Here is a 23,466-nt window from a genome sequence, read left to right as displayed (position 1 = left end):
CCACCTTAGGTGTATGTGGCTGGCGCCTTAGCCGCTTGAGCCACAGGCGCCGAGCTGGATATTCCAATTCTAATCTTTTAGGTATTTGGAAGTATACCCTAACTTATGGATTATAGTCATTTTGTTCTACTATCAAATATTGTTCATTCTACCTATTTTTACACAAACTAAACAACCCCACTTTACTCCCCTCTCCCCATTACTTAGCCTCTGGTAACTGTCATTCTGCTCTTTCTACTGCAAATGGCTGGATTTCATTCTTTTTTATGACTATATTTTACATATATGTACCACAATTTCTTTATCGATTCGTCTGTTGATGGACGCTGAGGTTGATTCCAAATCGTGGCTATTGTGAACAGTGCTGCAATGAACAGGAGCGTGCAGACACCCTTTTGATTGACTGAATCCCCATCTCTTGGATTTATGCCCAGCCGTGGGATTGCTCGGTCACATGGTATTTCTACCTTCAGTTTTTGAGGAAGCTCCATATTCTGTATAGAGGTTTGCAGTAATGCACATTCCCACCAACAGTGTAGAGGGTTCCCTTTCTCTACACCCTCACCCGCATTTGTTATTGCTTGTCATTTTGCTAAAAACCATGTAACTGGGATGATGAGATGGTATCTCACTGTAGTTTTGATCTACATTTCTCTGATGACTAATGATGTTGAGTATTTTTTCATTTACCTGTTGGCCCTTTATATGTCTTCTTTTGATAAATGTCATTTAGGAGTCTGCTTGGTTCTTTATTTTACTGTGGCTGAGCTGGTACAAAAGCTGCAGAACCAAATCCTCTGAGCTCTTCCCCTTCCTTCCCCCAGGTGGAAGAAGACTCTTCCTGAGCCATGATGCCTGGAGTTGGGGGACCCTGGTTTGGCTGCTTCTGCTGGTGCCTCACTGGGTCACCTGTACCCTGAGCCCCTGCCTTTGAGCCAGCACAGCCACAGGACTTGCTGAAGGACTGTAGCCTTTGTGCCCTGACAGCCTTACTCATTGAGTCCAGGCTTCAGACTACTTTCTGCTGGTTGGTGGTGTGGCTATCTGGAACTTGGGTTTCTAACACTAGGGCAGAGGATTTCTCCCCAGCCAGGCTGGTCTAAATGCTCCCTCCATGGGCACTGGCAGGATTTTGGGCTGTGCTCCCCTGTGCCAGGGCAGCCCTGCTGTCCAACATAGGTGCCCTTGGTCACTTCACTCTCCCTCCTTGGCACACACAGTCCCTCTCCAGTCAGCATGCTGGCATGGCACTGCCAGGGGACAGAGCAGGGGTGGCATAGGTGAGGCAAGATTGTCTTTTCCATCTTTTTTAGAGCTGCTTTCCTCAACACGAAGTTAAAACCAGGTGCTGTGGTTGCTCTCCTGACTTTTCATTCTTCTGAAGGTGCTTTCTTGAGTGGGTAGTTGTTAAATTTGGTGTTATTGTAGAGGGATGATTGCCAGAGGTTTCTATCTCCTTAGTACTTTTTTAAAAAATAGAGACAAGGTCTTGCCCAGGCTGGACACAAACTCATGGGCTCCTATGATCCTCCTGCCTCAGCCTCCCGAGTAGCTGGGAATACAGGTCCCCACCACAATGCTCAGCTAGTTTTCCCATTTTTAATAGGGACAGTATCTTGCTCTTGCTCAGGCTGGTCTCGAATTCCTGAGCTTAAGCAATCTACCCACCTCAGCCTCCCAGAACGCTAGGATTACAGGCATAAGCCATTGTGCCTGGCCTTACCACTTCACTTCTTGTGCAAGAAGTTTTCTGAAAGCCTTAAGATTTTTCCATCGGCCTCAACCATATAGAGGAGGGACAAGTAGGAATAGGGCAGGGTGGTGCAGGAATCGCGTGCTGATTGAATGTTTAACAGTCAGCTCTCTGGAGCCCTGACTTGTAGTGTTTGACAGTTTCTGTGTAAATACTCCCACCACGATCAATTTTAAACTATCAAGGGCTTAAATGGCTCACGAAATTCCTAAAACTTAAATAGTTGACTCTTCTGAGCTGACTTTAGCGCACCACTGGATCTACCTGCTTCTTTGTTTACTGATTGTTCCTCTTAAATAACAAGTGTTGTCTTCCCAACGTCATAAGTTCCCTACAGGGTGGAGTTATGTTCTAGATCTCCTGTGGGCCCATGGTTTCTAGCATGGTGGTAGAGACAGAAGTATTGCTTTAACTAAGGGAGGCTGCTTTCTGTGAGCATAATTGCTTTCTTGGAGCAACTGCAGCTGAACAGCCAACTGCAGGGAGGCTGTGCTGGGGTTGGAGTGGGCTGCACTTCCTTCCCACGCCTCAGGGAGGCAGTGCGTGGGAGAATACAGGAGCCACAGGGCACTCTCAGTGAGGAGCTGAGGCTCAAGGAATGTCAGAGCAGGGTTCTATCTATAAGAATTGAGCTCGGACTCATATCCAGATCTGATCCATCAATACACTTTGTATAGCTGACTGTACATGGTGTATACTTCAGTGATTAGAATGAAAGTTTCTCAAAATGAGCATCGGTAGCTTTCCTTGAGGACTGCCTATGAAAGCGCCAAGGACTCTGGATGAAAGGAATTAAAATAGCTACAGAGGTGCAACCTGACTGTACCACAGGGTGGGTGGAAGACTGAGTGGGCCAGAGAGCTCTGGGGGGACCTCAGGAAATAACCTTCCAGTGAGAAAGAAAAGGAGAGGAATGAAGATTAAGAGATGACAACTTCCACATGAATTTTTTTTCTTTCCCCAGGGTTGTTTTGGAATTGGGAGAGATTTGTCGAGGTGGATATTTCAACCATAGTAGAGAAAAGGCTATGGCAGCAACATGGCCCAGAGGTGGTCCGCAGCAGCCCCTGTGGCAGCCTGCGTTCTCTCCCCACTGGCAATCTTGACGTAGGAGATCAGATGTCCCAATGGCAAGGCGACACACAGCTCCCGGCTGTACATGTGGGGAGGATGTCCAGCTCTCCTCCGCATCTCATATTGGTCATGAATGTGTCACTGTGTTTTCTGACTATTATAAAAGTCATGGTGAAACTGGGGTAAGAGTGTTTATTCCTCATAAATGACAAGATATTTTGAGGAATTCTGGAATAATATATAACTGCCCAGAAATATTCTTTGAATCCAAATTCCTGGGGTATTTATAAAAATTGCCTCCATCTTCAGCCTTCCACTGAAATTTAAGAAAGGCTACCATGCACGTCAGGCATGTGTCTGCCCTGTGCATGCAGCTACTGGCAACGCCACAGTTACAGCATGGGTTGTGAGCAGATTTCGGAGTGGTGGTGGGGCTTATATGACCTATATACACTCTATTGTCCTTAGACTTAAGGGGCATTCGTTCTTCATTAATTCATTCAGCACTTACTGAATACATTCCAGGTACGGTGGGACATTGACTTTACAGTAAGACTTGATCCTTCATTTGCAATAAGCTTATAACCCACCAGGGGGAGCCAAAATCTATAAATAAGCCTAAAAATTAATGTTGAAAGTGCCAGAATAAAAGCTTATGGAAGGTGGGGGTGGGTATCAGAAAGAACTGGACAAATCTGCCTCAGGATTGGTCAGAAAAATTCTTTATAGGGAAGGTGACCCCGAACATGCATTTCTGAGGCCACTTACCCAGAATGAGGAGGCTGTGAGGACCTGACTGCTAGGCTTTGTGTATAGAGCTAATGGGGGTGACCCCAGATGGGACATTGGCTTGATTCATGCATATGCTCCATGACTACCCAGTTTGATGAAAAAAAGATCATGTGCCAGTGGATCCTTCAGAACACAACACACCCCATTGAAGCCAGAGCCACACATAAGCAAGGTCCGAGTTACACAGATTTTAAAAATTCTCTCTTCTCCTTTATTGCCACATTCATATAAAAAGTTCTGACATATTTGGGCTGGTAAAAGAAAGCCACAGTATATATAAAGAAAATTATAGGAAGTTAAAAAATATATGGTTTTAGTGTTTGGAAAAGCAGTTACAAATTCTTTCCCTGGTTTAATTATCCAAGCGATCGAAATTCTGGGTTTGAAACTCTTGGAAGTCCTCTGGGATGGTGTCTGCAAGAACAACAGGAAAGGTTAGGGAGGCTTCTTCCACCCTGGAATCCTGGTCCCTGGCATGCATTATGCAAGGAGGCCTGTAGGGGGCACTGTCAGCCTGCCAGGAGGCCCACAAGGTCCCCGCAGCCATTTTCTACTTCAGGCTGCTTTGCAAATTGTTGGCTTAAAGCCCAGGCGTGCTCATTCACAGGCCTAAAGAGAATCAGCAGGCAGAGTGGATTTTGAGTCTATGATCATATTTGTGCCATATGAAAATAAAGGCTGCCTGTAAATTAAACCTGACTGAATTCTTCACTGAACCCCAAACCTTAAACCATTCAGTTAAACTCTATGGATCCCAATTTCCACATATAATAAAACAGGGAAAATGAGATCTAGTTTTTACTTCTGTTACACAGGGACTATCAGGTTTTAATGAATATGTGGTGTGAGCATTGGGCTTTGGGGGGGGAACTGTGCTATAAAATAAGGTGGTATTGCTATCAAATAGGGATGCACGTTACCATTGCAGCGATACTTGAGGTTGGACCAGATGATATTTTCTTGAGAGAAGCAGAAGACACCAAGTCGGCCTCCACGCATTGTGGTGTCTATGGTGACGCCAGAGTCAGCCACCAACTCCGTGCCTTCATAAAATCGCACCCTGCAGACAACACAACCCTGGGTGAAGCACCCACTTCTTCATACACCTGCACCGGTATTCCATATGGACTTGGGTTGTGTTCTAGCTCTTCCTCCTTCCCTCCTAGATGGGAAGTCTCTGAGGGCGGGGACTGTGAGTGCCTGTCTCCCAAAAGGCCAAATGCAAAGTTGGGCACACAATCAAACTTGATAGGTACTAGCTGATGAGTGAAAAAGGAACAGCCTGCTGTCGTGAACGGGAGGCTTTGTGTCTTCATCGTCAGCTGAGTTACTCTGGCTGATATCGTGCTTTGAAACTTCTGCTTTTCCTTTGGGTTGATTCATATCAGGTGGTGGAATCTCAGAGCAGTGATTACCAACAGAAGACACCACTCCCTATGTAGGGTTTTAGAAGTATGGGGTACTTTGGGTTGTCACAGCAGCACTGAATGACAGAAGCCAGGGATGCTGGATGGCTTACAATGCCCTGGAGAGAATGATCAAAGCTTAGCCGGTGTCTCATACATGACTGGAGCGTCCTCCGGACAGCTGGGGTGAGCAGCCTGTTCATAACTACGGGGGCCCAGAACTAGCTCCCTTTTACTGTGAACAGCAAGTATGTTCTGCACTAATTTCAATGTCAACTTTATTTTCCAGGGTAAATTGAGAGACTACTCAATACTTTGTTTTGTTTTAAAATTAACATTCTAATATTTCGAATGTACACCATTTTGCAAATTCACATCACCATCGGCAATGCTATTGTAACATTAAGTCCCTGTCACAAAAAATCTGTATTCGAATGTCATCGTCAGAGTGATTCTAAGTACAGGTACAAGTGTCTATCTTATCTTTGGTTGTAGTTGGGTCCAAGTATTTACATTATTTTGTTGTAAATTAATTTATTCTTATTTCTCTATTATTAGCGCTTGGGCTGGTTTTCTAAATAGGTGGGTAGGTTATATTTTCTATAATTTCATTTTGGGACAGAAGAGGCGGCATTTCAAAACATTTGTTATAAACAAGGGGTATTAGGCTTCACAGGGTGTAAGGGACCACCTTACTCTGAGGCAGGGTACCTGTGACATAATGTCCCAAAGAAGAATGGAATAGGAATTAGCCTTCCCGGCTTTCTTTTCCCACCAGGCTGCCGCCTGCCCTGAGGAGGAGAACGCAGCCGTACTCCTCCCTAAATGTATTACATACGCCGCTTGGGTGTTGAGTGCAAGTCTGGGAAATGAAGAAGTAGTAACTGTCTAAATTTCAAAGTTGTAGCCCTAAGCCATCCTAACTCCTGAGAATACTTAAAAAAAAAAAGAGAAGTCCTATAAGGAGGCAGATTACAGAGGTCTCCTGAGGCTCAGTTCAGGCTGTGCTGTGTTGTCAGGCATCGTGCAAGGCCCTGCAGAGGCACGATGCTGCCCTCGTGGAGTTTGTGATCCAGTGGGGAAGATGGCTGTAAGGGCCTTAGTGCCTTCAGTGTGAATTATGCGCTACCAAGAGACTTCCCAGTGACAGGGGAGGGTGTGGGGAAGAGGCTCTTACCTCACATTGGTCCCTGTGGCCATACTCAGGCTTCTCTGCAGAGCATGGCAGAAAGGCACCACCCTTCAAGTGTACCAATCCCTCCAAACTGGATCCTACCTCCAAAGGCCCTTCTATCCCCACTTTGGCCCAACTGTCCAGGTGAGTGTTTTCTTCCCCAATGCTTTTCTGAACACCCTAGTCCAGTCACAGAGACCCTGGCATGTCCTTGAGGCCTTTCCAAGGTCAGGACTGCTCCAGAGAGTGGAGGCTGTGGGATGCAGAATGGGGTGTGTGGCTTGCTCCTAGTGCAAGGTGAGCAGACAGGTCCCCGCCTACCTGATGTAGCCCACCTGGGGCCTGTGCAAGGTGAGAAGATGGGTCCCTGCCTATCTGATGTAGCCCACCTGGGGCCTGCGCAAGGTGAGGAGACGGGTCCCCGCCTACCTGATGTAGCCCACATGGGGCCTGTGCAAGGTGAGCAGACGGGTCCCCGCCTACCTGATGTAGCCCACCTGAGGCCTGTGCAAGGTGAGGAGACGGGTCCCCACCTACCTGATGTAGCCCACCTGGGGCCTGTGCTGCAGGAACCAGCGGTATGACACCTTGTCCTTCCAGCCCACATTCCTGGAGTCCTTCCACAGCAGCCTGACCTGGTCACTGGTGTCCCCTGTGTGCCACAAGGAGTTCCGGAGATGCTCCCCTGGACCTGTCTTAGACTTCACGGCCTGGACAATGACACAGGCAAGGTTTTAGGACAGGATGCAGAGACCACCCTTCCTGCATACTGGATCTGAGCAGAGCAGTGGTGCTCAATTAACAGTGGTTACAAACTGGCTGCCTTGGAGTTGGACAAAACCATAAACACTTACAGGTCATTTCTATTGAGCCAACCTTTTATTGGCTAATATTCCACTGTGTTTTTCTTTCTGTAAATCCACTGCTTCTCAATTTTGCCCAATGAGAGTTCCCATGAAATGGACCGTCAGCCTTCCAGTACAAAGCTGGCCTCAGTGGCAAGACATAGTATTAGTCAGTTTCCAGCGTGCTTGAAACCCTCCTCGCCGTGACCCCACTCGGGCTGAAATTCCCACCACCAGTGGTCAGAACGTCACTAGTACATAGGAAAGAAGGCAAGGCCTTGGGTCAGCTCTACTCTTTCCTCACTTGACCACATCCGTTTCTTAGATTAAGTGCCATAGAGGAGAACACAGAATTTAAAAGAAGGGAGAAAAGCCCAGAAGACGGAGAGATGAGTGACTTCCAACCACCAATACCTTGAGCTGAATGCCGGGTTCCGCCACCGCTCGGAACGGTGTGGCCTGCCAGTACGTCTGCTCCGTCTGCTTCCACATGACCACGTAGAAGCTGGAGCTGTCTTGGTAGCCAAAGATAAAGCCTGCATAGTCGTCATCTGTCTGGGTGTTCACATGGAAGGTCCCTTCGAAGTCAACGCCATTAAAAGCTGTGTAGCCTGTTGGGATCAGATAAGATGAGAAATACAGACAAGCCATACCAATAGCTGGAAGAACTCTACACATGTGGGAGCCGAGGCCCTGGACATACCCACTGCCAGGCCAGGGTCGCTGTTCATGGTCTGCACGATCTCCATGCCCTGCAGAGAGAGTTGAGGGAGGTCAGAACACTCTTAAAGGGGGCCAAGCAAACTTGGGGAAGCCCAGAACCCCAGGCACTATGGGTTGAGTGGCCAATGAAGTCTGACTTCCACGTAAGGATTTCATTACTGAGCAGTCACTCTATCTTGTCATGTGCTCAAAACAAACTTGTAAAAGAAGGTTTAAAAAATCCCAAAAGTTGAATAGAAATAATTTCTAAGACTGTCACTTAAGCTGATTTGATAAACTCACACTGGGGAACATACAACACACACTTCACTGACTGTGGCTTGCTGTCTGGGAAGTCTGCCAGGCCTCCTGGGCCAGCCTTTCTTAGTTACCCAGTGATCAGGGTGGGCCGTGGGCAGTCTGCTGGAGAGGTTAGGAGCATGGATACTGGGATCGGACTGCCTGGGTCCCGATTCCAGGCATCTTAGCTGCTTGCTGCTATGCTACCGTGAGCAAACTTAAAGCTTGTAAGACTATTTCCTCATCTGTAAAATGGGCAGAATAAAAAACCCATGTCACAGGGCTATTGAGGAAGGACTGATGTGAACAGTGGCTGGCCCGTGGTCAGTACCCTCTAAATGTTACCTGTAGCTATCAGGAGTGCCTCAGTTGAGAGGCAAAGCTGAGCTGTTGCCCACTGTGTGGCACTCACCTGATTTAGGACCACCCAGTTGGGATCAATCTGGGCGTCCCCTTCGGGATCCAGCACCACAGTCTGGTAGGCCCTGAAGTCGGTCAGGGTGACCTCTGCGTTCTCTGGGCAGACATCGATCCGATCAATGACCTGGTCCTGATCGAAGTCAGTCTCACAGATGTCTCCCACGCCATCACCTGAGTGGGGTGAGAGGGCGTAGAGGCTCAGTAGAGCCTGTGTCCACCCACTCCTCATCAGACAGGGGCTGGGCGAGGAACAGAAGAGCTTGGGCTTGGGCTCCCACAGCCAGGGCCATGATCTTCAACCAGTGCTAGGAGAGGAACGCTAGGATCAGTCATGTCTGCTGGCCCTGGGCCCTGTCCTGGGGTCCTTGTGGTGGGTGACCAGGCCAGCCCAGCCCATGGAGGACACCCAGAGAGTCTTGTGAGACCCATCTGAACAGCTGCCCCCCACTCCATCCCAGGAAATTCTTGTTACAGACACTTGGATTCACTAAGTGGTGGATCATTAGCCTGACCTTCCTCACATACCTACAGAACTTTCTAGACTATAAGGTATAAAAAGCAGAGACGTTCTTACTGTTACCAGAGTATCTCTCTAGACTGTAACTTCTGGTGGCCCTAGGCTGAGTGGCCCACAAGCATGTTTTGTTCAACTCCATGATGGCACTGAAGCATCTGCATGTCTGTGCCAGGCACACTCTCTCCCCGTCACTCAGTGCCCACCACTCCTGCCTTCCTACAGCCGGGCTGGTGCACATTTCTGTATCTGCCTGGCCTCATAGGCAAGTGAGTTGGGTCGGCACCATTTTCTCCCCCTGCTCCTTTTCTGGGACTCCCAGTGGAGGGAGCAAGCAAGACAGAGGAGCAGCGTACCCAAGGCCCTTGGGGACTGAGCTGTGGCATGTGGCTGCTCAGAAAGACGCAAAGCAGCTCAGCTGTGAGGGAGTGGGAGGCTGGTTTCTACCAGATGTCCACCGTCTACACAGGCTCAGCCAGGCAGAGAAGCTGGGGGTGCTCTGGGCAGGTGCCGGGGAGAGGTGTGTCCCCAGGCGGATGGAAGCCTGGGGGAGCCGCCTAGCCCAGGGAAAGGCTGAGCCGCTCACTGTTGCTGTCCTCCTGGGCTGGGTTGGGGACCAGCCGGCAGTTGTCTGGTCCAGGGGGCACCAGGTCTGGGATGCCATCGTTGTCATCATCATCGTCACACTCATCACCAATCCCATCCTTATCGGTGTCCAGCTGGGCACTGTTGATGACGGTGGGGCAGTTGTCTGTGCTGTCCTGATGCCCATCTCCATCACTGCAGACGTAAGGAGAGGTGGTTGGGATTGCAGTTCAGTAGGGAAGAGGAAGCATCCGTTCTCAGGAAGGGGAGTTTGAGGTCTCTTACCAGGCTTGGTTTTTTCTTTTTTTTAAATCAAACCCACTGGGGTCTTTCCCTTAGATAAGGGTGTCTAATGGGCCTCAGAGACAATTTCCCCACTTCCTTAACCTCTTGAGACGAGTGAGTCATTTCCTACTCAAGCAGATAAGGGTCTGTTTCTGTATTTATGATCAGAGGCTCCCATCAGTCCCTGGGAACTGCCAGATGACACCCAGCTCAGAGGATGTGTGAAGTTCGGAAGAGGGTGAGGGGCAGTGGAACCAGAGTGCCCCGGTGTAAATCCTGGCTCAGCCCCTGACCAGCGTGTGACCCCAGGCATGACCCATGACCTCTCTCTATGGCTCGGTGTACTCATCGCTAAAATGGGCATAATGTTAACATCCACCTAATAGGGTTGTTATGAAGACTGCATGGTTTGCATATCAATTTTTTTTTTCCCTGAGACAAGAGTCTCACTTTGTCACCCAGGTAGAGTGCTCTGGCATCATAGCTCACAGCAACCTCAAATTCTTGGATTCAAGAGATCCTCTTGCAGGCCGGGCGCAGTGGCTCACGCCTGTAATCCTAGCATTCTGGGAGGCCCAGGTAGTGACTTGCCTGAGCTCACGAGTTCCAGGCCAGCCTGAGCCAGAGCAAGCTCTCGTCTCTAAAAATAGCCGGGTGTTGTGGCAGGCACCTATAGTCCCAGCTACTTGAGAAGCTGAGGCAAGAGAATTGCTTGAGCCCAAGAGTTTGAGGTTGCTGTGAGCTGTGATGCCATGGCATTCTATTGGGGGCAACAAAGTGAGATTCTGTCGCAAAACAAAACAAAAAAGAAACATTTTCTTGCCTCAGCCTTTTCAGTAGCTGGGACTATAGGTGTGCACTACCACACCCTGCTAGTTTTTCTATTTTTAGTAAAGATGGGGTCTTGCTCTTGCTCAGGCTGGTCTCAAACTCTTGAGTTCAAGCAGTCCACTCTCCTTGGCCTCCCAGAGTGCTAGGATTACAGGGTGAGCCACTGTGCCGGGCATATTAAAAATTAATGCATGCAAAAGCACTTCCCATGTACCTGACTCTCAGGAGGCCCCACCATGTTTTGTGTGGTGTTGCTGCTCACCATCCCTGGCTGGTGGACCCAGCGAGGACTCAGACCTGACTGCTGTGGGGAGAATGGCAGAGAGAAAAGGCCACCCCTTCCTGAGAGGGGCCATGCAGGCTGGGCTCAGTGCTGGTCTAGGGACTGGCTCAGAACTCTGCTCTCTGTCCACTAACTCTCCAGGCTGAAGGGCCACCTGAAGATAAAAGTCTTTCCTGTGCCCAGAGGCCTCCCTGAGGCTGCAGAGACCACTTGGCTGCTCGGGTCAGAGCAAACGCTCCTCTGCTGTTTGTTAGTCTTTTCTACTTTCTGGTAGCCAGGAGGTCTAAACGCTCATTAAGTCTCTACCTCTGGTGGGTTTAAATGCTCATTAAGGAAATAGAATAACACTTGTCTTTCTCTACCTTTGCTGCGTCTAGACATTCCTCAGCCACAAAATAGGACATGCCCTGTTTCTTCTGGTTCTGTTAAACATTCCTTCCAGGTTGTAGAAGATCTACAGCGGATAACCCTCCGACCTTTCATAAAGCTTTTGGTCTTTTATGCCACATTCTGAGTTATTGGGTTTTGCCTGGCACCCCCACCAGGTCCTGAACTGCACATATATCCCTTCCTGAATGGTGCCAGGATGTTCATCAAACAGGACTCAACCTGCAAAAAGAGCTCCCTTACCCTAACTGGAGGCTGTTGCCATCTTCAGTGGCAGCCCGTCTGCTTGCAGATGGTCTTAATAAATCCCTGCTATTAACTCTACTTAGCGCGCCTTCAACTTTCGAGTCTACCATCAAACACAGTTCCATGTGCAGCCTGTCTGGGGTCAGGCACTGTCCCTATACCCTCTAGGAGAGTACGGAGGAGGGAAGCTGGGGACCAAACCCTGCCCTCCAGGCCACACCTTCCAGATGGGTACAGGGGACACAGGGGCCCAGAGAAAGTGAGGACAACCTGGACCAGCAGATGACACAGCTCCAACAGCAGAATTCCTATGCACACAGCAGGGCTGCTTTAGAGAGCACAAGACTGAGCTGTTTCTATCAGCAGCTATTCTTTATAGCCTTGAACATTTTTATACCAAAAAAAAAAAAAAAGCAGTCCCTGTCCTCCTCCCCAAGGCTCAAGTTTGTGGGAATTAAAATGGAGAATGAGTCATTTGTTTTAGGCAACTATCTCAAGGCTAGAGGGACAGACTATCTTAGAAATTACTGTCGATGGCAAACCGAGTGCAGGGTGACCTGCCACAGGGAATGTTCTTGATGTGCACCATGTAGGGCAGTCGTCAGGGCACCAGTCCCACCTCCCCCTCAGGAGGGGATAGAGACATTCCCTGTCAGACCATCATTGACGTGTCCCTCCCATGTTGTGAAACCAGTAATAACACAGCCACTATTCTCTGCGGGTCACCTGAGAGCCAGCACTGTGCTGGGAGCTTTCCCTCCATTATTGTGCATTTTCATCATAACCTGTGAGATGTCTTTAATTACCTCTGGCTTGCAGAGGGAGAAGTTGAAACTCTAAGGGAAATACATTCACGTTCACTCAGCTAGTACAGTTAGCCCTGTGTATCACAGCTCCACATCCACAGAGAAAAATATGTGGAGAAAACCCTGATAAAAAATAATGATACAACAATAAAAATACAAATCAAAAGCACAGTACAACAACTATTTACACCACATTTACATTGTATTAGGTGTTAAGTGATCTAGAGCTATTTAAAGTATGCAGGAGGACGTGCAGAGGTTACATGCAATACTACACTGTTCTATAAAAGGGACTTGAGCAGCTGTGGATTTTGGTATCTCCAGGGGTCCTGGAACCAATCCCCTGTGGACACCATGGGCCAACTACACACTTCGGAGCAGGGACATAGAGCATAATGAAGGAGATGGGACCTGACAGGAGCTGCCTTTGAGTAAGATTTGGGGTGATAAATCCCTGCTATTAACTCTACTTAGCGCACCTTCAACTTTCGAGTCTACCATCAAACACAGTTCCATGTGCAGCCTGTCTGGGGTCAGGCACTGTCCCTATACCCTCTAGGAGAGTACGGAGGTTTCTGTAGGGCAACCTCTGATCCTGGCATTAGAAGAAAACATCTTTTAGCAGCTACATCTTTTCCTGCTTTGCTTTTAGAACCTTTCCCTCTCATCCCTGACCTGGCTGCCTGTCTAAGAATGTGCGGCACAGGTCTATGTTTTTGGTGATGTTCCTACACTGGATGGTCCAGCCTGTGTCTTTTTTTTTTTTTTTTTTTTTTTTTGAGACAGAGCCTCAAGCTATCCCCCTGGGTAGAGTGCTATGGCATCATGCTCACAGCAACCTCCAACTCCTGGGCTCAAGCGAGTCTCCTGCCTCAGCCTCCCAAGTAGCTGGGACTACAGGCGCCCGCCACAACGCCCCGCCATTTGTTTGGTTGCAGCCATCATTGTTGTTTGGCGGGCCCGGGCTGGGGATTCGAACCCACCACCTTAGGTGTATGTGGCTGGCGCCTTAGCCGCTTGAGCCACAGGCGCCGAGCCCAGCCTGTGTCTTAATGCGGGACTCCATCTTGCTGGGCCAGGAGGGCTGACAAAATTCACTTGCATAGAACAATTCCATGGGAATAAGGGCAACTGAATGAAAACACTTCAAGGACAATGAAATAATAGTGATCCCTCTACAAACTGACAGCATTCTATTTTGGGAGGATGGTGACGTTTTCGTGAACTGAAAGAACAGAATAATAAAAGAGTGAATATTGACTGAGTGCTACATAAATAACAGACAGCATAAGAAATACTTTTTGTGGATTAACTCAATCTTCATGGGACATGTGAGCTAGATAGATCATTTTACAGATGTAAAAATTAAGGCACAGAGTAGTAATTTTCCTAAGAGTTATCCAGCTTGTAAGAAGGGGACATGAGATTTCTATTTTTTTTTTTTTGTTGTTGTTGTTGTTGCAGATTTTGGCCAGGGTTGGGTTTGAACCCACTACCTATGGTATATGGGGCTGGCGCCCTACTCCTTGAGCCACAGGCACCGCCCCCGGACATGAGATTTCTATGTAGCAGTCTCACTCCAGAGTCTGTCTGTGAAGCATAACACTCCACTGGCCTCCTGTAATAGACTCCATTTGCTGGCATGCCTAGTAACCACCTGACACCATCAGCCCCTACACGGGACTTTCATGGTAACCCTAAGCAGAGGCAGGACCATTGTCCTTCCATCCACCCACAGAAATCCCCCAGCATGGGAAGTGGTGGGAGAAGGCCCTGAAAGTTTCAAACTCTCTCTGGATTTTACATCTGACTCCCTGCAGCTGGGAGATGTGCCATACCTGTCCTGATTGGTGTCACAGGAGTCCCCAACAAGGTCATTATCCACATCAGACTGAAAAGAGAACAGAATATGTTGTTATTTATCCCTGGGCCTGCACGTACAGAGTGTTCCAGAGACGGCAGACCTGGCCTGTCATCACTAGATTTCAGGAATTATTTCTCTGGAACTGGGGTGGTGCAAAACTGCAAAAGGACAACACCATATTGGTGTAGGCACAATGCTGAATTTTCAAAAAGCCTTCTGAAATATCAAGCTGCTTGGATGGGCTGCCCACACACCAGATGAGCTGGTTGGACAGGGGTGGCATGGTGGCAGGTCACAGGCATGGGGAGATAAGGCAAATTGATATTGCTTTACTTCGGCAATTTGGAATTAGGCCAAAATGGTAAGTGAGTCACAGAGGGCAACCATGACTCCCTTCTCTTGGGGATCTCAAAATAAATGACATATCACACTCAAAACAAATGACTTATCCAGACTGGGAGGGGGAGTGAGAAGGGAAACGAGACATGTCACTGAACTCAGTTGGAAATGTCCATACATGGGCTGTCCACAGCTTTGGGGACTAAAGGGACATGGTCTCCCAATGGTTAATTTCCATGTTCCATTTTCTTTTCAGCATAAAAGCCTTGTTTGGGGCGTGATGAAGCTCATGTTACTAACCTGGTAGGTACTCAGCAGCCTGGGGTATTAGTCCCCAGGTCCTCAGATCTCCTGTAGGGATCATCCCATTATCTTCATGCCTAATGGGTATGGTTGCTCCCCCTCTCTGCTAGGTAAGTGGTAACAGCAAAGACCTGCCTGACAGGCTCGGTTGTGTTTCTAGACACTGGTGTAAACGGGGTTTTGCATGGGGGAGTTCAGTGTTGGGCTTGAATGCCCCTGTTCCCCACTAACCTGGTTAGGGTTGCTGACGTCAGGACAACTGTCACAGGCATCCCCCACACCATCACCATCCCTGTCCCGCTGGTCACGATTGGGAACTTTTGGACAGTTGTCCAAAATGTTTTTTATTCCTGTGGGAAAGAAATGCTACAATGGGTCAGGGGAATGTCACGGACTTCTTGGTGCTATGGAGCTCAGGCATGTGGGGAGTTCCCCCTGCTGGGCCATCATCACATGGGCACTACCCCTTTTAGCAGTTATCAGGAGGTGACTTCAAAGGATGGATTCTGGGGGACTTAAAAATGAACAGCTCTCAGAGGCATCAATCCAATGAATTCTAATTTAAGATGTCAAGGGCCATGCCAGCAACCAGAGGAGGGGTCACAATGGCCAGGTAGATGGGCCCTGCAGAGGGAGGCCCTCACGGATATCTGAGCTATGACCGAGACCCCACAGCTCTCGGCAGGGTTGTGCTGGAGCTGGGCCCACAGAGTCTCCTCTCTTTTTAATTTTGCGTTCAACAATGTCGTATCGGTCACTTGAAATCAGCAGTGGTGCCAGTGCCTAGTTACACTGTGGCAAATGTTACATGTTGGGCCTGGTTTACCAGCACACCACGGGATCTGGGTCATTGGTCAGGCTCACTGAAGGTGAGATCATGTTTTAGGGGCATTCTGGAGTGCGTTTGGGGCGGGGTGGTATTTCTCCTTCAAAGATCCTTGATGTGTGTGCAGACTGTGGCCCTGCTGAAACTCCTCTTATCCACTTCCCCACCTCCAGGTCCCTCACATCTGAAAAGGGTGGTGGGGAGTGGGGTGGATGTAGCTGGGGAAGGCCCATGCCCTAAAGACACACCCTGAGGGGACACAGAGTAGGGGAGTGGGCTGCGAACGCTCCTTCCCACACATGTCCACCGTGGGCCCTCCAGATGCAGTCCGCAGTGAGTCACCCAGAGCGGGAAGGCCTTGAGGCAGCAGCTCTATTCCCACTCTCAGAGAACAAGGGCAAAAGGACCAATGAATCCCCAGTAAAAGACAAAGCAGGACAAACCGACCATCTCCATCCATGTCATCATCACAGGCGTCTCCTTTCCCGTCCCCATCAGTGTCTTTCTGGTCATTATTTATGACATTGATGCAGTTATCACAGGCGTCCCCAAAGATATCTTTATCACTGTTTCTCTGGTCCACATTGTGAGTCAGGACGCAGTTATCCTAAGAGCAGAGCAGATAGAGCACTCACTCAGATGTTTACGGAATCCACTTCTCCCACCACTGAGTTGTCAGAACTCTAGTGCCCCAAGTTTTTCAGTTTTATATTTTAAATATTTGTGAATCTCACAGGGTAAAAAGGCACAGTGCTATGGGAATGCAGGCGAGGAAACTCATGTTTCAGGTGGTTCATATAAATAGCTTCAAGGCTTTCTTCCCTCCTCCCTGATATGTGGCAACTCACAGTCCCTGCCCCCCAGCAAGCACCTGCTCGTTGAGGATGCCGTCGCCATCAGCATCCTCATCACAAGCGTCCCCGATGCCATCTCCGTCTGCATCTTCTTGGCCAGAATTTGGCACATACTTGCAGTTGTCCTGGGGGGAATTGAGGGAGAAACACAGCTCAGAGTGATACCCCCCATGTGTCTTAAGTCAAGAACAATTTTTGGCCTCAGGACGGAAGGATTGCTGCTTGGCTTTATTATCAGTGGCTGTTTTGCTTGATTTGAGATGCAGCCACTTAAAAAGTGTAATTTTAAAGGAGAGCAACGGAACTTCTCCCCCACAAAGGCTGGGACTTTGCAAAGCTGCAGAGTGTGGACCTCCCCCCTTACCTTCTTGCAGTTCCTGGCAGAGCATGGCAGCTGCTCGTCGGGGTAACCGTCAATGTCCACATCCTTTCCACAGATGTAGCCATCACCAGCCCAGCCGACTCCGCACTGTGAAGGGAAAGCCCATCAGAGGAAGTGGAGCCTGGCAGGGAGGCTGGAGGCTGACAGGGCCTCCGCTCCCTGTGTGCACACGTCCAGAGGAGGGCCCAGAGAGACAGCATCGTTGGGAGGGATTTAAAAACTAATTGTATTTGAATAATCTAATGGTTCAAAGGTCAAAAAATACAAAGGGAAATGTATATAGAAAACTCTCCTTCCCACTCCTGCCCTCGCCACCCCCCCGGGCTGGCAGAGCCTTGTGGAAGGAAGACAGGAGCAGGGGACCCAGAACATGACAGGGCACTGGAAATGCAGAGGGAGGAAGAGGTGACCTGTGACAGGAGGGGAGAGGAGAGGAGGGGGAGGGAGTGTGAGGAGCAGAGTGAGGGCCAAGAGAAGACACACTTTACAGGAGTACATGGTACATTTCCTGGCCTCTCTAATCAGAATAAGGTGCTGTCAGAGTGGTGACATCCCAGGCCACCATCAGCGCTTGCCCTCTGGAACCAGAGCTCGGGAAGGCGCGATTCCAGGGACGCCCCTCCCAACGCCCCTGTTCCAGCTCTGTTGCTTCGGTGGCCCCTGTACAAGGCCTGGGAGGCTCTGCTGTGAGGTACAGTCCTTGACTCATTTTAATGAGGAAAAAATTTCCTCTAGGAATGAATACATTTTTAATGAGCCATTTTCTGGTGGATTAAATTATTTTAGTAGTCACACCAAGTTTATTAATCCTTTACCATCTGTCGTTGTGCTGTGTTACAAATTCAAAAACATATTAAGAGCCTGCATCCCAGGGGAGTCATCAGTTTGTTCAGAGAAAATGAGAATTTAAACAGAGAGATACGCTTGTTTCTCTGCGAGTGTGTTGGTCATAAACACGCCAATCACAAGCATTAGGGAAACGGCTGGGGGTTTTCTCCCTTGAAGCCAGTGTATTTCTTCACAGTGACCTTGTTACAGAGTATCTGTGTTATGAGGGAGAGTTGACTTTATCATATTTACTTATTTTTTTACTTGTTTTTGACTCTTATTTTTCCAATCTCAAAAGTGATATGCTTATTGCAGAAAATTTTGCACACATAAGATAAGGAAGTCTAGGTTTGAGATATAAACAAAAGGAACAAGGTCTCCCGGAGTCCGTCCTGCTGCTCAGGGTGATCACAGGGGCCTGGGGATCCCAGACTCTGGAGAGTGGCCTGCTGACTTGTGAGACTCTGGATCCTAGGATCCTGGGGCATGGAGGGTGGAGATGAGCCTTCCTCATGTGGGGCCCACTACAGGCTTGGTGTGAACCGTGTCAGGCCAGGGTGCTGGGCTGTCTTCCCAGCCTCCTCCTCCTGGGTCCAGCTCCGGGGTGGAGAAGGCACAGGCAGTGCAACCATTCACTAAGCTGCCTGGATTCAGGGGCAAGGACAGAGAAGGGCAGCGTCTGCCCCCTTCCACTTCCCTCTGGGAGACAGGAGGTTTCTCTGTGAGGGTTTATGACAGTCCCTGACTCTCTGCTGTGACCCACCTGGGAATAATAGGCCAGAAGGACACAGGGAGTGGCAGGGTGAGGACAGTCAGAAATGACAGTGGGCACACTTGTAAATGATGCAAACAGGTAGATGGGGCCAGAGAAGGAAAGGAGAGAGGGGGCTCCTTCCCCTCCCCCCCACTGCTTCTTAGGCCTTTCCATGGAAAGTACGCGGCGGGGGCTGCACTGCAGGCTCCCTAAGTGGGTGGTGTCACCCCATGGCCATGAGGGAGAGAGAAGGCAGCTGATGGCTAGATGGACTTCAGACTGCTCCCCCATACCCCACAAACTCAGCTGCCCATGTTACTGTCACCTCTGTGCGCATGTAGCCTGCAGTGCTGTCACTGTGGAGTGCTTCTACCTGACAAGGAGAAACCGCAGAGGGGTGGTGAGGGGGGCTGCCCTCACCACTAACAGGCACCATGTAAGGGTATATGGCACACATCATGTCCTGTGGGTGCAGGACACGACTACCAACAAAGGCAAACACTCACGTTAACATGAAATTTAAAACAAACCACGGAGGTGGAAAAGCGACAGAGCAAGTCGCGGAGGGACTCACCACGCACGTCACGTCCCCCTGCCTCTCTTCAATGCACTGCGCGTTCACGCTGCAAGGGTTCAGTTCCGGATTTCTGCAGTTTCTTTCGGTTTTGCACCCCCTCGTCTGGTCGCCAGTGTACCCTGGCTTACAAGGCCCACAGCGATAGGATCCCTGCAAGGACAAGGAGAAGACGATGAACCGGGGACCAAAACTACAGGCCAAGGATCTGTGACTGTGCGTGTTTTCACGCATGCTCAGGACACCAGGTCAGTGAGACCCACGCCTGCCTCTCTGCTTTCATGTCGGTTGTACAAGACCTTGTGAATGTTGGTGAAAAATCCTTGTGCTCAGACAGTGACAGGATAAAAGGCAGGGTGGAAGAAGGCTGGGTAGTGAAATGATGGCGCTGGCTCACCGAATCCAACCTGGCGGCCAGGGTTCCAGAAAAGGCTGGGAGTTCCAACCATGTCCCAGCAGGTGGAGTGAGAGGCTCTCTCTGGGAGCAGGGAGGTGATGTGATTAAAATGCAAGTTATTAGGTTTTTTTCTGTTCTTTTGGCTCTTCTACAGTTGAATGACAAAGGAACAGGCACAGAGAAATGCTGGTGGCTCACACTGAGAATTCTGCTGCTATGGAGAAACTTGGTAAACGGCTGTCAGCTGCACTGCCACGACACTCCAGGGACTGGCCAAGAACTCTCTCTCTCTTTTTAAAACAGCTTAAAATTAAAATGCTTATTTTTATTCTTAATTTTTCAGCTCTACTAAGGTATAATTGACAAATAAAATTGTATATACTTAAAGCGTATCGTGTAATGATGTGATATACATATACATTGTGAAATGATTACCATAGTTAATTAACACATCCGTCATTGACACAGTTACCTTCTTTTTTCTAGAATACTTAAGATCCACTCTTTGGCAAAATTCGAGTATATGACACAGGGTTATTAACTATAATCACCCATGCTGTACATAGATAGTGGGAATTTATTCACCTTCTACAGCTTTACTGAGATAAAATTTACATGTCATAAAACATACCTACTTAAAAGTACACAGTTCAATGATTTTAGTCACTCAAGACCTCTTTTTTGGGGGGTGGGGAGAGTCTTGCTTTGTCACCCTGGAGAGAGTGCTGTGGTATCATAGCTCACAGTAACCTCAAACTCTTGGGCTCAAGCAATCCTCTTACCTCAGCCTTCCTAGTAGCTGCGACTACAAGCGCCCTCCACAGTGCCCACCTAGTTTTTAGAGATAGGGTCTCGCTCTTGCTCAGGCTGGTCTCGAATTTGTGAGCTCAAGCAATCCACCTGCCTTGGCCTCCCAGAGTGCTAGGATTACAGGAGTGAGCCACTAAGCCCAGCCTCCCCTTTTTTTTTAAAATTTGAGACAAAGTCTTACTCTGTTGCCCTAGGTAGAGTACCATGGCATCATACATAGCTCACAGCAACCTCAAACTCTTGGGTTCAAGTGATCCTCATACCCTAACCTTCTGAGTAGCTGGGACTACAGGCACTTGCCAGAATGCCCAGCTGGTTTATTTTTAGTAGAGACAGGGTCTCATCTTGCTCGGGCTGGTCTCAAAATTTCAAGCAGTCCACCTGCCTTGGCCTCCCGGCACTCAAGACCTCTTAATTGTTAAGTCCAGAGAACACTTTCTGATGATCTTTCTCCATCTGTCAGCCTCACTGGACATGTTGCCAGCTCCCTCCTTTTCTTGGGTTTGTATTCTTTGCTTTTTACCTACTCCTTCATCTGGGGGCTCCCTGGAGTACCAGCTAGCCTTGGTCGGTCTATGTTACTTCTCTCTGGGCGGCTTGCTTATTATCTTCATACCAATGTCTCAGAGCAAAGCTAAGAAGTAGCCAGGCATGGTGGCTTGGGCCTGTAATCCTAGCACTTTGGGAGGTTGAGGTGGGATCACTTGAGGCCAGGAGTTTGAGACCAGCCTGGGCAACAGCAAGACTCTGTCTTTACAGAAAATAGAACAATTAGCTGGGCATGTGGCAGGAGCCTATAGTCCCATCTGCTTGAAAGGCTGAGGTAGAAAGTTTGCTTGAGCTCAGGAGTTAGAGGTTGCAGTGAGCTTGCATCATAGTGATGACATTATTATGCACTAGCTATGATGAGCTAGTGATGACTGTGCTTTGGCTTAGGTGACACAGTGAAACTGTCTCAAAAAAAAAAAAAAAGTGCAGGAGCACTAAATCTCTGTATATTCCTAAACGGTGTAGCATTGTGGAGAAGAACTCAGGCTCTGTAGCCAGACTGGAAGTCTCACAGGATGTGTGACCTTAGTCTTATTGTATTTCTGTGCCTGTTTCTTCAATTGTAAAACAGAGATAATAGTGCCTGTTCATAGGGTCATTGTAAGGATTAAAATAAATGACTTGATATTTGTAAAGTACTTTTCCTAACAAGAAAACAAGGAACCTAAGCATTAAATAACTTTCCCAGAGACATACGCTAACTTAAAAATAGTGTTCTTTTGTTGATAAAAAATTAAGCAAATTAACTCTGCTACATCTTTCATCTTGGACACAGTTGACAGGTACTTTTAAAAATAAAACCCATATCTGAACATTTAAGTTATAGACAACCCTGAGTGCTAAGCACCTTAACTTAATATAATACAAATGGCTTTTGAGATGTTTTATGAACATGAATATTACCACTTGGGGACTTGTAGTCACTGGTAAAATACTGGATTATTCATATACACTACCAAGCTCTTCATCATTTTAAAATACAAGGGGTAACATTTTATTCAACAAATGTCATCTAAGAACCTACCATTGCCACTTTGATAGAAGATAAAAAACTTGGCACTTACGAAATTATTCTTTTTTTTTGAGACAGAGCCTCAAGCTATCCCCCTGGGTAGAGTGTTGTGGCATCACAGCTCACAGCAACCTCCAAGTCCTGGGCTCAAGTGAGTCTCCTGCCTCTGCCTCCCAAGTAGCTGGGACCACAGGCGCCTGCCACAATGTCTGGCTATTTTTTTAAAATTTTTTAAATTTTTTTTTTTTTTTGAGACAGAGCCTCAAGCTGTCCCCCTGGGTAGAGTGCCGGTGGCATCACAGCTCACAGCAACCTCCAACTCCTGGGCTCAAGTGAGTCTCCTGCCTCTGCCTCCCATGTAGCTGGGACCACAGGCGCCCACCACAACACCCAGCTATCTCTTGGTTGCAGCCATCATTGTTGTTTGGTGGGCACGGGCTGGATTTGAACCCGCCACCTTAGGTGTATGTGGCTGGCGCCTTAGCCACTTGAGCCACAGGCACTGAGCCACGAAATTATTCTTATATAAAAATGACTTACATAATTACTTTCCTTTTAAACACTATTTTAGCACAAATTCTTACCCTTCGTCTGCCAACCAAATATATTATGTCAATATGTTCTATGTATGTTTAGGGTTATTATCTATAAACCATACACTTGTTTTAATATCTGGTTCTTCTTCCATAACAGCTGTGAGAAATACTCACCAAAGTGTTGACGCAGATAGAATTGAGAACGCAGGCTCCATTCCGACACTCGTCAATATCAGTGCAGACCTAGTGTGGAAAAGTTTAAAGAAAGCCCTGAGTGACGTGCTGATTAAGTAAGAATGCAAACGCATTTCCTTTGTTTTTATATCTTTGTGCGAAGTGAAGACACAGAATTTCAGGTAGAATGGTAATCTGAGGGTTATTTTTGCCATCTCTCTGCACTTGTACCAACTTAAATATACTTGATCTAATTGCAAATAATAATTACCTTCATGGTACTTAAAACTGTCTAGAAAACACAACTTGCATAATTCACCTGTTTCACAACGTTTTCGTTAGGAAAGTTTTTATCCAGCTTTAGATGCAACATACTCTTCCATCTGACGATGCCTATCTTTCTTTATTTCTGAAAAATTCTAAGCCTCCCTCTATTCCTTTCTACTCTTTCTTTGGAACAATAAGATGAATATTGAAGTTTCTCATTAATATATTTTTTTGACTGTTAGCTGCTTGTTTTATATTTTCTATACTTTCATTTCTCTGTGCTGCATTTTTTTTTTTTTTTTGAGACAGTCTCAGTTAGTCACCCCCAGTGGAGTGCTGTGGGTCACAGCTCACAGCAACCTCAAACTCTTGGGCTCAAGTGATTTTCTTGCCTCAGTCTCCCAAGTAGCTGGGACTACCTGCCACAACGCCCAGCTATTTTTAGAGACGGGTCTCGCTCTGGCTCATGCTTGTCTCAAACCTGTGAGCTCAGGCAATCCACCCACCTCGGCCTCTCAGAGTGCTAGGATCACAGGCGTGAGCCACTGCGCCCAGCCACTCTGTGCTGCATTCTGGATGATTTCCTTAGATTCA

At 48.0% G+C, this 23,466-nt stretch overlaps 1 protein-coding gene across 1 annotated transcript in view; it reads right to left on the bottom strand.

Moving 5' to 3' along the window:
- Nucleotides 1-3,807: 3,807 nt before the first annotated feature.
- THBS4 (thrombospondin 4) overlaps nucleotides 3,808-23,466 on the bottom strand; it is a 53,682-nt gene continuing 34,023 nt past the window's right edge. Inside the window, exons 9-22 of the mRNA XM_003785947.2 lie at nucleotides 22,606-22,674; nucleotides 19,128-19,280; nucleotides 16,954-17,058; nucleotides 16,607-16,714; nucleotides 16,183-16,342; nucleotides 15,141-15,259; nucleotides 14,242-14,294; nucleotides 9,567-9,760; nucleotides 8,459-8,637; nucleotides 7,748-7,796; nucleotides 7,459-7,655; nucleotides 6,737-6,909; nucleotides 4,540-4,679; nucleotides 3,808-4,033 (exon numbers count right to left, since the gene is read on the bottom strand). Coding sequence (XP_003785995.1) covers nucleotides 3,972-4,033; nucleotides 4,540-4,679; nucleotides 6,737-6,909; nucleotides 7,459-7,655; nucleotides 7,748-7,796; nucleotides 8,459-8,637; nucleotides 9,567-9,760; nucleotides 14,242-14,294; nucleotides 15,141-15,259; nucleotides 16,183-16,342; nucleotides 16,607-16,714; nucleotides 16,954-17,058; nucleotides 19,128-19,280; nucleotides 22,606-22,674 — 1,761 coding nt within the window. The 3' untranslated portion in view covers nucleotides 3,808-3,971. The remainder of the gene's footprint in view (nucleotides 4,034-4,539; nucleotides 4,680-6,736; nucleotides 6,910-7,458; nucleotides 7,656-7,747; nucleotides 7,797-8,458; nucleotides 8,638-9,566; nucleotides 9,761-14,241; nucleotides 14,295-15,140; nucleotides 15,260-16,182; nucleotides 16,343-16,606; nucleotides 16,715-16,953; nucleotides 17,059-19,127; nucleotides 19,281-22,605; nucleotides 22,675-23,466) is intronic.

This window comes from Otolemur garnettii, unplaced genomic scaffold (assembly GCF_000181295.1).
Source record: "Otolemur garnettii isolate 467f Iridium unplaced genomic scaffold, OtoGar3 scaffold00017, whole genome shotgun sequence".
In the NCBI taxonomy this organism is placed as follows: domain Eukaryota; kingdom Metazoa; phylum Chordata; class Mammalia; order Primates; family Galagidae; genus Otolemur; species Otolemur garnettii.
The sequence above is the reverse complement of the archived record's forward strand: the minus strand, read 5'-3'. Positions and strand labels throughout refer to the sequence as shown.